General features: G+C 39.0%; 1 protein-coding gene across 1 annotated transcript in view; it reads left to right on the top strand.

The window, feature by feature from the left end:
* The window catches only part of ACOT12 (acyl-CoA thioesterase 12), a gene marked incomplete at its 3' end in the record, with an annotated part of 30,763 nt that extends 20,310 nt beyond the window's left edge, over window positions 1–10,453 (top strand). Inside the window, exons 9-15 of the mRNA XM_082013342.1 lie at window positions 12–67; window positions 456–516; window positions 2,010–2,093; window positions 6,558–6,691; window positions 8,086–8,214; window positions 9,336–9,462; window positions 10,319–10,453. Coding sequence (XP_081869468.1) covers window positions 12–67; window positions 456–516; window positions 2,010–2,093; window positions 6,558–6,691; window positions 8,086–8,214; window positions 9,336–9,462; window positions 10,319–10,453 — 726 coding nt within the window. The remainder of the gene's footprint in view (window positions 1–11; window positions 68–455; window positions 517–2,009; window positions 2,094–6,557; window positions 6,692–8,085; window positions 8,215–9,335; window positions 9,463–10,318) is intronic.
* Between the last annotated feature and the right edge of the window lie 2,284 nt (window positions 10,454–12,737).

Below are 12,737 nucleotides of genomic sequence, written 5' to 3'. Positions count from 1 at the left end.
TTTTTATAAAGGATGGTATGAGGCGGTACCATGGAGCTATTGCCCGAAGGAGAATTCGACTAGCCAGGTATAGTTGGGTTACAAGGAGAGCTTGATTTTAAAAACTTCATTTTTTAATGTACCCTCTAAAAAAAGCTATCATTTGTTAAGTAGTCAAAGTCACCTCCAACATAACTGTTATGTAGCTTAACTATCCAAATAATTTTGCCAGAACTGCATTGAAATTACTAGAGGCTACTTGTCTCAAAAATACTTTGCTCTATATGTTATTTTTATAGGTTATTTTGTTTCCCCGTCTTTCTTGGGAAGAAAAAGGAGTTATTGCAAGCTTGTCTTGCAACCAAAAGTTGATAAAATACCTGTAAAGCCTATAGCAGTGATTGTTTCCAGAATATATAGAAGAAAGTGTAAAGAACCAATTCATGCTATTATTTTTCTTTTGAATTTTGTTTTAGAAAATGCATGCTGTATGCTAAAGAAGACAAACCTTCGGATCCCTGGGAGAGAAGCAACCAGGTAATCTGTAGATAGTGTACTATTGTCTGCTTGGATAAAATGGTGTATTTGTACACTTTTTGGGTGTGTAAAACAGTTGTACAGGCCATATCAGCTTCCAAAGTGGATCTTCTGTACTTAAGCATTATGATAGTCATTGAAGAATGGATAAATATGTAATAAGATTAATGTTTTCTTCTTCTGAAAAAAGAGAGTAGATGCTTCACTATTGATTACAACCATAAGCTTAATATAAAACACAAAAATGTCTTTAAGATAGACTCTTTTAACAAGTGGTCCCTTAAGCAGCTGAGCTGTAAGGTCTCCTGCAGATATATACCCCAGTGTCTCCAGCTTTTAAAAAGCTGAATTCTCCTGTAGAGGAATTAGTTCGTTGCTTTTTTATTCCCTTTATCCAGCCACTGACTTTCTCAAAAATTGCTGTGAGGAGACCATGTAGTAAGTGTTAAAAGTGGAGGGAGAGACATGGCAATACCAACAGACAGATAAACAGTGGAATAGTTTAAACTTTGTTTCTGTGGCAGAAAGGTGAAAACCTATGTTCATTCCTAGGTACTCTGCATCAAGGGGTACATGTTTCTGGCTTGGACATGCTAGGCCATAGAATTTTCCTGTGTCATGAAATGAAATGAATAGTGATGAACCTGAGTTTAGGGGGAGTTATAGACACCCTAAATGTTGTTTCAGTGTCATATTTTTGTGGTTAAATTTTCATTGTATTTAAAATCTCCATGGCTTACGGAAATTTTACTGGGTCTTTTTCCATTACATGAAAAAATAAATAATTGAGAATTACAATTTAGGAAGTGGTTTACTGTTAACAGTGGCATCTCCATGGTTTGAAGCAGCACTTCTTTTCTGCAAAACAATAATATAAATATGCACACAATGATAAAAATTACTTAAGATTTATTTAATATTAAATTAAAACCCATCATTAAAGACTCTAAAGCTGTATTCTTTTCATACAGTGGTTAAATGAGAACTCCAACCACTGTAGTCACGCATAAATAATGGACATATTTGCACTTTCTCTGCTCTGAGCCTGCTGTGTAAAGCAATTTCCAAGATAGACTACAGCTTGATAGCAATGAAGAGGTTAATTTTCTGGTAGATTTTAATTACTTAGGAGGAAGATGGACCAAACCATTAATTTAGTGGTCTGAGAGGTTACCTGTATTATCTCTCCGGTGGTCACAATTTTTCTGCACTGCTTTATACTTGGAGAAGCCCAAAGTATTATTTTGTTGTAGTTTAATTAGGGTTGTTTTGCCAACAGCCATGTGAGCACATAATCTAGCTATCGTAAGTATTTAATTCAGAAACTACTGGACTGTGTTTTCTGCAAGGAAAACACTTATGGGAAAAAACACATAAAAAAACACATGTTTGCGATTGAGGGTAATGATAAGAAGAAAACATCTAATTTCTGGAATGTTTCGGGAAATGCACCTTTATCCCTTCATTTTCAGAAATCTATCTTAATGTTTCAGGCTTATGTGAGTTACAGCAATATAGCTGCACTGACACACCTAGCAGCAAAACCGGGATGGGAAATAACCAGTACACTGGATGATGTAAGTGCATAATTGTGGAATAGCTACGTAGTCATTTTAGTTATGTTTCACCATAAGAGGTGGGCAGAGAAAAGCAATGTTCTGCATTTGTAAATAGATACACTGGGTTGGCAGTGTTTGTTTATACTGTGGCTAGGGTTGAAAACCAAAACTCCCAGAGTATCCCTGACAAGTTGCAAAGCAACCTCTGTCCAGAGTGCTGTGCAGCCTGGAAGTGCCACAGAGGAGTTCTAAGATGGTCTGAACGACTGGTGAATATAGGACTTGGGATCCCAGAGGGCAGGCTTGCCCGCAACTGATCAGTTGGGCTTGCTGAGCAGCACACAGGAGAGTGTAAAAACACAAACAAACCCATATCTCTTTTCTGTGAGGTGTTTTCTTTGCCACAACTGACGTGCTTCTGTGGTTTTGCCAAATTGTTTGGTTCCATCTAAACACCATCTTGGACATCTTTGTTTAGGCAGTGCTGTTGACAATCTGTTGGGCTTCTCATGTCACTGTGATAAGCAAAATGTGTGCGGCAGTCTGTAGTATACTGCCTTTACCAGCTTTGCAGCATGGCAGATGTTTCTAAGTAGCAGGCATTATCTTGTGATAGTTCCAAGAGAACACTGCCAGTCAACAGGTGGCAGCAATTTATATACCACATTTTTCAGTCACTGTCTTCTCAGAAGACCACTTGACTCTCTTTCTATGCATGTTTTTCCTTTTGGATATCTTTCTTTCTGCCACTTTGCTATTAAATTACAAAAGCCTGAAATCAAAGCACCTCTCTGTTCATCAGTTAGTGTTGTAAGCACAAAATTAGTTAGGAGTTTCCTGTAAGCCAGTTTTAAGATGGGCAGATGGTGCTAAGAAACCCAGTTGCAAGACAGTTTAGCTGGGAAAACTCCGTTTTAACCTAGTTGCAGTGCCTGTTTTCCAAACTATCAAGAAATACCTGTTATGGTTTCGTTTCTGAAATATGGTTAGTGACTAGCAGATTATTTTAAGATCATGTAGATTGGAGATGTTTTGGGACAAGAAAAGACTGTTACAATCTTTTAGTCTGACCTCTTGCATGTCACAGGCTATGAAACTTCACTTTCTGATTCTTGCATCAGGTCAATAAGCTACTTCACTGAGAGCATATATAAATCATAAGGAATTCCAGTTATGACAAATCTGCCAGTTCCATGTGTCGTTTGTTCCAGTGGTTAATAAATTTCAGAAAACACTTGTGCCAATTAATTAAATGATGGACAGCACTCATGCAGGAAAAACCAACCTTGAACAATCAAGACTGAAACATTGAGCATTATTTTGAAGCCTCTGCTAAGACTGTATTATTATCCATGTCAAACTTCCTTTCTGTGGCCACAGGGACTGCCATGATCTCAGTTTCTTTCTTAACCCTAAATGCTTGAAACCTGTAATAGAACCATCACCAAATGTTGTGAAGTAATTACTTCATACAAAAAAAACAAAACCCATGCACATTCTGGATGACATTTTAAACAGCATGATGTTACCTCTCTCTCTCAGGAAGCCACGAGGTACCTTCCAGTATTACTGGAATCTGGAACTTTCTCCCCTTTTGGGGGAGTCTTGATAGTTAAGATCTGCCTCTAAGCCACTTAGGCCTTATCTGGTGGAAAATCTTGAGTAGCTTGTTCTAGCTGTTCCTTCATCTAATTGAAGTGGGTATCTGAAATCTAGCAAAAAATGGCTCAGGCAGGATGTAGGATGTAAATCACACTTGATGCTGTCAGTGGATGGAGAGTAGTCATCCATTCCCATTGTTCTGGACATTTCTGCATAATCTTTCCTTAAGCACCACAGGCCACCATGCATATCATACAGGTCTTATGTTCTCTGCATTCATGTATGAGGTCTTGATCCTTGTCCCTAGGGTATACAGCAGTGTAGGTGCAGAACAACTACTTAGCCTTCTCTGATAGACATGCATAGCAGCATCTCCACTCAAACAGATTTCATCAGTGTCCATGGAATGGTTTCTCAGGGAGAGGCTGAAAGAACAAATCGTATGAATCAGGTAGTAGTGCTGAACAGTACTCTGCCTGAAGGCAGTCATACTATGGGGAAGGAGACTGTCAAAGACATTAGACTGAACTGTATGTTGGGCTGAAATATTCTAGTAGGTAGATTCTGCAAAGCAGCGTATGCTTCTCTATATGCAGAGGATTTGTTTTGCTTTTCCCTGGAATTAGAATGACCCCAAGTTGATTGACATGTTTTGAAGGTAGAAAGTGGCACTGTGAGCTCTTTGACGTAGGCCGCAAGACTTGTAGGCCTATAGTAATAACCTAGTCTTGCCAGCGTTCACTTAGCAGAGTGAACAGTTTCAACAGCTGCACCTCTACTTCATTTTGTTATTTTCAAGTCTAGAAGACTCCTAAGACAACATGATTTCTCTTCTGTACCTTAGAGGAATATTAGCTGGTTTCTAAAGTTCTTAGGCCTTTTTTTTTATCCCAAACTTCACTTCAGCGAGATGCTTGCTGGATTGTACAGAATTTTTTTACCTATTCCAAAACATCAAAATATGGAAACATACAAAATCTGTGTTGTTGCACAGATGTTCCATAAACCAAAAGATTGTTAATTTTTGGTCCAGAAAAAAAAAAAGCATCAGAGATGATGAAGCTTATGAATTTTGGATCACTTAGAAATTAAATTTTTTTAAAACTTTGTAATATTTGAGAAGTAATTTAGCGTATCAGCTTAAAATTTGGGAATAAAGTCCACTAATTTTAAGCATTCTCTTCTATCCATCTTCTTCTGTTGTACAAGTTTATGGAAGATGCCAAGCCCTTCTTTTGCAAGAATTGTATGTACATTTTATGTGCAGGCTATTCCTTTCGAATTCCCTGTGTTAGGGTTCAGGTCTATGACTAGAAATAGACTCAAAGTAATCAAGACAAGGTACTGCAAGTACAAGGGACTTGAGTACAAGACAAGGGACAAGAGAGTCAAAATTATGTTTTGAAATAACGTTTCAGTATATCGTTAACTCCAGGTGCTCTGCTTCACAGTAAAGAATAGGGGAGAAAAAAAAAAGATATTTTGGAAAGAGAAATGTTAATTCATTTTAGGGGAAGGGGGTCTAGGCCAGTGTGTGACTGATTTGTATGGACAAAGGGAGCTGGAGTAGTTGAACTGTACTAACTGCTAATTAAAGACAAGCTACTGGACTGCGTAGGTTGCAGAGGTGCATCAAGGGGGTAGCCCATGTATCATCCACAATCATCCCTCTTAAAGCTTGGAAAATGCTTCTGTAAAAATCTGGTCACCTTTGGATGTCTTTAGGTAACCTCCCCCAAACTGCAATGCACAGGACTGCTGGGTATTTTCAAATTCTGGAGCTAGCTGCCCAGGGAGGTGGTGGAGTCACCGTCACTGGAGACATTAAAAAAATGTGTAGATGTGGCAGTTCTGGACATGGTTTAGTGGGCATGGTGGTGTTGGGTTGACGGTTGGACTTGACGATCTTAAAGGTCTTTTCCAACCCTAATGATTCTGTGATTCTGTATGTTCCAAAATCCTGGTGGCAAGGAGGGCAGTTTCTTGGTTTCTTATTTTGCTAAAGTCTCTGTTGCCTCACACATACTGTGGGGATGCTTGTTTCATCTAGTGTGGCCTCAGTCCAGCTGGCTCCTGCTCACCAGTGCCACATCCAATGGATCCTACTCTTGAATTCCTGGAAACTTTTAAGTAACCATCACTACATCAGATAAATCTATCTTAATATTTCTTCTATTCCTTCTGAAAAATTGTTTATTACCTTCCCTTGCTTTCCCATATTTATGCCATATTTCAGTAATTCAGGCTGGCTGAAGTGCCATGTTAAAAAACAGTAGAATTCTGGACCAGTACCTGCCCAGATTTAAAAAGTCTAATCTCCTGTCACTCATCACTGATGACAAATTCACCAAAGGAATTTCATGAGGTTCTCAGGCTGCCCTGTTAGCTTTTGGAGTCAGTGAACTGAAGGCTCTGTGAGGAGACTTTCTATAGCAAGGTTGAGAAAATGTTTTAACCTTCATTCCTAAGTGTATCTGCCATTGTTTATGAAAGTGGTGACATCTACATGATGCAATAACTCAATTTTTTCCAAGGCAGCTTGCAGTGTGAAAGGTATCTAGAGACTCTATATACAGTGTGAGAAAGAGTTCATACTGGCCTCTAGCTCAGTTCATTTACACTTGCAAGGTAATTCAGCTGTTGCTAACCAGATGTAATTAAAACTGTGATGTCACTATGCTATCAGTGTATTTGGTTTCACATTGTGCTGTATTTTAATGTAAAACTAATCTTGAATACTCATCTGCCTTTCATCTGTCAGATACAGTTTCATAGGTACTCCTGAGAAAATCTGCTGAAGTCCTAAATGTGTAACATTTAGAAGTGTTAAGATATTTCTAGGAATCATTCTCTGTTTTTAATATGTTATTCACTTTTCAGATAAAAATATGGACTCATGAGGAGGGTGATTTGCTGTCACTCAAAGTTGAAATGCAAGTGAAGATACCATCACATCTAGCTTTCTCCCTTTTGTCTGACTTTACATCCCGCCAGCAATGGGACAAACATTTCTTGTAAGAACTTACCTCTCCTTAAGACTGTTCAAACCCACTGACAACTAACCTTTTCTGATACAAATATTCTTGAGATGTTGACACTTTTCTACCTAATTAAGAAGCAATTGCTGTAAGAAGTTGACATTAAAGATTCATTAGTCAAAGTATGGATTGGGTTTCTTACCTTAAAAATAAAATTTAATTTCTCCTAAGTCTGATTTACAAATATGGTTGCCCTGGACTGTCAAAAGAGAGAGCTGGGACAGAGGTTACCATTTTCTAAAATGAACAAAATTCCGTGCCTAAACAAATGTATGTTGAAAGGGTTAATTTGAGTAGATTGCATATAACTTGAGGTCGATGTATTGTGCATGCTCTCTGTAAGAAGTGAGGCAAAGCTGTGGATGCCTTCATTTTTGTATTGTTTGGGACACTGATGCTCAGCTTCATCATACAGTCAAAGTGAGAAATCAAGAAATGGGGATCTTCAGAATGCATAATTTAAGAAAGATAATATCTTATAAAGTGTATCTAAATTGGAATGGGTTTCAGAATTGCTGTAAAAGGTGTTTTAAGGTTTTTTTTAATTACCTTACATGGTGTAGAATAATGACTAGAGCCAACTGAGGTGAATATTCTCTTGAAGAAGAAGCTTGATCCTGAAAGATTTTTATCAGAGGGTGAAAGTGGAAGCTTAGGAATATTTGAAAATTTACAATCTCTGCTGAATTTATGGCTTGTAACAAATGAAATCTGAAGGAATACTGTGTTGATTTTTCCACGGCTACAGCCAAACTCAGATTTCTTATAAGTACTGTGAAGCCTGATTGACTGGTGAAAATGGAATACCAGCTTAGCACTGCTGAGACAGTAGAGGCTGAAATAAATAAATCAATTACTGAAAGTGTAAAGAAAAATTCTGACTTTTTTTTGTAGTGAAAACTCAAGAGATAGTGATCCGTACTTCCAAGGCAGTGAAAGAGTATGTCCTACGCAGGTGTCCTTGTCTGAATGGAGTAGAACACAACTTTGAATAAAATTTTACAAATGTTTCCTGACTGTCTTTCCTGTGGTGTGTCAGATGGACAATGTTTGGTCAGTCAGCAAATATTGTGGCATGCAAGCTAATGTAATTTCAAACAGGAATTGAGAGTACACAAAAGATATGCTTTTAAGACATTGCTCCAGCACCTTGCAGCACTTTTTAACTTTGTGGAACGGAGAGGTGGTGTCAGATGAGGTATTGCAGAAAACCTCAGATTTTTACTCTGTATTCCTCTCTCTTCCTTGCTGCCTGAAGATGAAAACACAGGCTTAATGTTATGATGGAATATATGTTTGTGTTCTGTTTTTCTTAAGAGATGCTATTGCATACATCAGGGTCTGCATGTGTGTGATAAATGTATTTGCAGAACTTGTGAGGTCGTCCAGGCTGTGAATGAGGATGAGAAAATATATTATGTTACATCTCCCCCCATGACTGGCCATAAACCCAGAGATTTTGTGATTCTTGTGTCTCAAAGGCAACCCTGTAAGCCAAGGTGAGTATGCAATTTCAAGTTTAGCTGTGAGCTTTGGAGCCACAGTTTTGATTACTGTTGAGCTTCATCTGGGCCTGTCGTTGGGTGACAAAGATGATAGTTTATTTTTTAAGAAATCAGATTAGTAGCTGGTCTAAAATATAATTTGTTGATGCCTGAGTTTGCACAACCAGGTTTGTTTTGCAGTGGGAGGGTGTGATGAAGTAAATTCAGATCATCACAGATTCGTAGTGTAGTCCAGTATTGCTTCTTTGATAGTGACTCTTTGGGAGTAGTCTGTCATGAGGGGAAAATAGGCCAGAATTCCAAACAGGCAATTTGGAGAAAAAAGTGTCCCCAGAGGGCCTCTTTGTGTGCTGAAGCACAAAACTGGGAGTTTGCCTGCTTGCTTGTTTTAAGTGACTATGTAATCCCATTTAATGTAATTCTGGAGATTTTCTTATTGAAGGAAGTGTTTGGCCTTTCTTGAAACCTCAGCGTGACATGTTTATTTTTTCTGTAAATGTTGCTGCTGAATTTGGTTTAAAAAGTCCCTTCATCAGTTTAACATACATTGATTTTTTTTTTCCATTAGATTTCCTTTTGTTCTTGCATAATGAAACATGGATAAATGGGACCATTTGGTGTATCTTAGCATTCTTCATTCTCAATTTCTTTTCTTATATTCAGTAATTCTTCATGTTAACAGAACATTGCTTCCAAAAGGCAGTATTCTGTACTGTGCTTGCGTTTTTCCCGCCGTACATCTGGGAACTGAATTATGTCTACCTTTGCTGGGGCCACACTGTAAAACCTCTTAGTAAGGGTTGCTCCTCGATCCTGATTCTGTGAACGTGGGCTGTGGAGAGCAGGATAAATTAAAAAAAAAATAGGAGGTGGTGTATGTGGGTGATTGTGCTGTGGCTTCCCACAGAAGTCTCCTTGAGAGTCTGTGATAAAGCCTTAATGAGACTCGAGAAAGCTGAATCTTTTAACATACTATCTTTAAACATACAGGAGCTTGTTTGCCTTCGTATGAAAATGACATCTTTGGTATAGTTGTGCATACGCTGTAATATTTTACATCTATCTTTTTTAACATCTTCTTGAAGAAATGTTTGATTCTTCCCCTTGCCCTGCAGTGAACCCTACATAGTAGCTGTAAAGTCAGTTACCCTCATGTCTATGCCACCTTCTCCAGAATACTGCAGAAGTGAAATCTTTTGTGCTGGATTCCAGATCTACAGTGACAGCAACAGCTCTTCTACAGTGAGTAGCACTGCAGACCTCAGCTGTGTCTCCTCCCTGTAGCATTACATGTGCATATAATCTTGTTTGAGCTGAGAGTCTAGAAAACTAACAGCAATACAAAAAAAAAAACAGTTTCCCCAGAGTTCAGTGTAGTTACAAAGACATTTTTTATTCCACAAAGTGGAATCTGTCTTGCCTAACTTTGGCCAATCTGAATGTTAGGAAAGAAATCTAAACTAGGCCCTGGGGATGGCCAGGCACCTCCAGAGAATCATTCATTCAATCCTAAAATACACTTCTAGAAGGTGTGCATTAAACTGGTCTCTGGTGGTAAGCATCTCTTTTCACTGACTACAGAGGAAGTCCAAGGAATTAGTTTGGATTAAACACTTAACTTGAACTTTCATATGTCATAAATGATGCTATATGAATCCCATCTCTTCACCAATGACGATGTTTCTCTTTTGTTCTTCTCCATGGAAAGGCTATAACTTTCTAATTTAAGAAAATCTATTTCTGAAAACCTTCAGCAACTCTTAGTGGCTGTGATTCTTTTTTTCAGGCAACAGCATTGTTCATAAAGCACATATATTTAACAGATTACACATAACATTTCTTGCTGCACTGCTGTGTATGTTTATCTCCTTGCTTGAGGACCTGGCAGTAGTGAGGACACTGAGATCACTGAAATACTGTAGAAAAGGCATGCTCTTTTTGCGGACTATTGTCTTCAGTTTCAGAAGGCAGTGCCTTCTGAACTGCCTATGTGTTTCTATTCGCATCTATAAAAACTTTGATACTCATTTAGGCTCTGCAAAAAGTCTAACTATGGCAATCCATAGCGTTTTTGTTTCATTTATTTTTCTTTAAACAGGTGTGTTACTTCAATCAAGTGACATCAGGCGTTATGCCCTACTTAGCTGCAAATCTTACTGGCTCATCAAAATCCATTGAAGACACTGCTTTGGAATGTATAAAGTTCTTGGAGCTGAAAGGCAGCAAGAACTGAACTTAAAAACGGATTTCTGAAGAGACCTGTGAAGATTATAAAGCAGTACTGGTTTGAATTCCTGCATGTGTGTTGATCATTTTTCTCCAGGTTAGTTACTTTGGATCATGTAGCCAATATTGGGCAATATTGAGAATATCTAGTAAAAGCATTTTCTATCAAATTAAGATTAGGCTCCAAATTCAATTTTTAATTTTAAACAGATTAAAGAACAGACTCCATTCTTGGTTGAATTAATGAGTTGAGTTGTATATAAATGGTGACAGAATCTGGCCCAGTAGAACTGTAGCTAATGAGAATATTTCACTATTTTAATGTTATGTTGAACGCAATGGCATCCAGCCACTTCTAAACCAGTAAATACCACCCCATCTAATTTGCAGAGAAGTGGAAAGTATCTCTGACCTAGTTGTCCAGGTTGTTTTGCACATACATTATATATAGATTACACCCTGTGTAAGTTAGTGTTTGCTAATGTTTGTACTTTATCTGTTAATACTTGTAGTTTATCTGACTTGCAATAAATTAGCTTCTGAGGTTGCAAATCCGTGGTAGATTTTATTATGGTATCTCTGGAATGGCTCCTGACATCATTCCAGAAAGACTGCTTTGTAGTGACGATGGGGGCTGTTGGCCTCTTACAGAAGTGCCATGACCTCCTGCTGGCAAGCTCCAGGCAAGACTGTTCTGTTAATGTTGAATAAATGCAGAACAGAAAGACTCTTGGATCTACTCCCTCACAGATGAAAAGGGAGAATGGTTTCAGAGGTTTCATTGTGGTGTGTCTACTTTGTTTCCTGCTCTTATTTTTGCTTTAAAGAGCCTTGTTCAAAAAAACTAGTATGATCATCAGCAGTTAGACGGTAACATGAATGCGAGGTGTTAAGAGAATCAAAGCATGTGAACTGTAGCAGTGCCCTTTTATCTAACTGGTCTCGTAATTGGTAGAGGGAGAGCTCTAGGGGTCTGGTGCAGTTCCCACTTAAGTAAGTAAATCTTCAATTTAACCTATAACCAGATCAAAGCTTTCAGCAGTGATTTATAGGTTATAGCATGCCTGCACATTTTGTATATGGCATGTCTACCAAATGCAGCAGAAGAGAGATGAGCCAGAGGACTCCTGGAAGCCCTCTGCATATACCAGCACTGAGTCACCTGGCCTCCCAGCAAGACTGGTTTAGCTTGGGTACAGCCTTGAACCAAAGCATTAGTCAAATCAGCTGCCATCATCTACGTCAGTGAAGGCTGGCCCCTGTGTGACATACAATGCAGGGACACCTTTGCTCTCTAATAAAACAAATAAAGTAGGTCCTGGTCTTTGGCTCTGGATGAGAGACTACAGATCCAGATCCTGATTTTGGATCATCATTTTTACCACGTGGGTAGGGTGTAATACCTCAGACGAGGGAGGGCAGCCCCCTCCAGAGCATGATAACTACTGTGGCCCTACTTGCTGCCTCCTGGCTCAGCCAGTAACAGAAGGGTCCAGGCCCCTCTGTGGTCCAGGAGCTCAGCTCTCTGAGTCCTGCCCACATTTGCGGTGTGCAGATGATGGCAGACAAAAGCTCTTGAGTGGGCAGGTAAGTCTCTCTAGCGATTTTTAGTGAACAGAGACACCTAATGTTCAGCTCTGGATACATGCATCACACACCAGGGAGAAAGAGCTGGAACACTGCCTGCACCAAGAGTTTCTTACCAGCAATTTGGGTGGCTTCCTAGGCAGCAGTTTATAACTTGCCTTCAGAGACACTTACACACTGAACCCAGTTGTGGGGCTACCACAAGGGCTATCCAGAGAACATTATTAGGCATTTTTAAAATACTGGTGTTCTGCTGAGCTCATGCCTACATGAGGTACTGCTGCCAACACCAAGACTTTGGCCACTGTAGTGCAAAGCCCCACAAAGCCAGGCCATGTTCCAGATGCAGCCACCACACATCTTTGGGGGTCTAGGGGGAGAGTATCTTTTTGACATAGACCAAGGATTGTATTTTACCAACCCTCTGTGCAACTTCCAAGACACAGTGATTCAGGTTTCTGGCACGCAAACTTTGCTTAAACTCTTAAATTATTTGCCTGACTTTTAAATTTATTTGCAGGTACAATGCATCTTTACATGCAGCACCTTTTACAGATGCTTTTCAAATGGCATTCTTCAACTACACCTACCTTTTTAGATGATTTCACAAAGAGGTTAGTGGGTGCATTTAACAAGCAGTTTTGGCCAGCAGTTACAGAAGGTTGCTAACCTGTGCCACTGTTGTAGAGAGCATAGTACAAGCC

Source organism: Phaethon aethereus, assembly GCF_964289735.1.
Source record: "Phaethon aethereus genome assembly, chromosome: Z".
Lineage (NCBI taxonomy): Eukaryota > Metazoa > Chordata > Aves > Phaethontiformes > Phaethontidae > Phaethon > Phaethon aethereus.
This window is presented reverse-complemented; position numbering and strand designations above follow the sequence as displayed.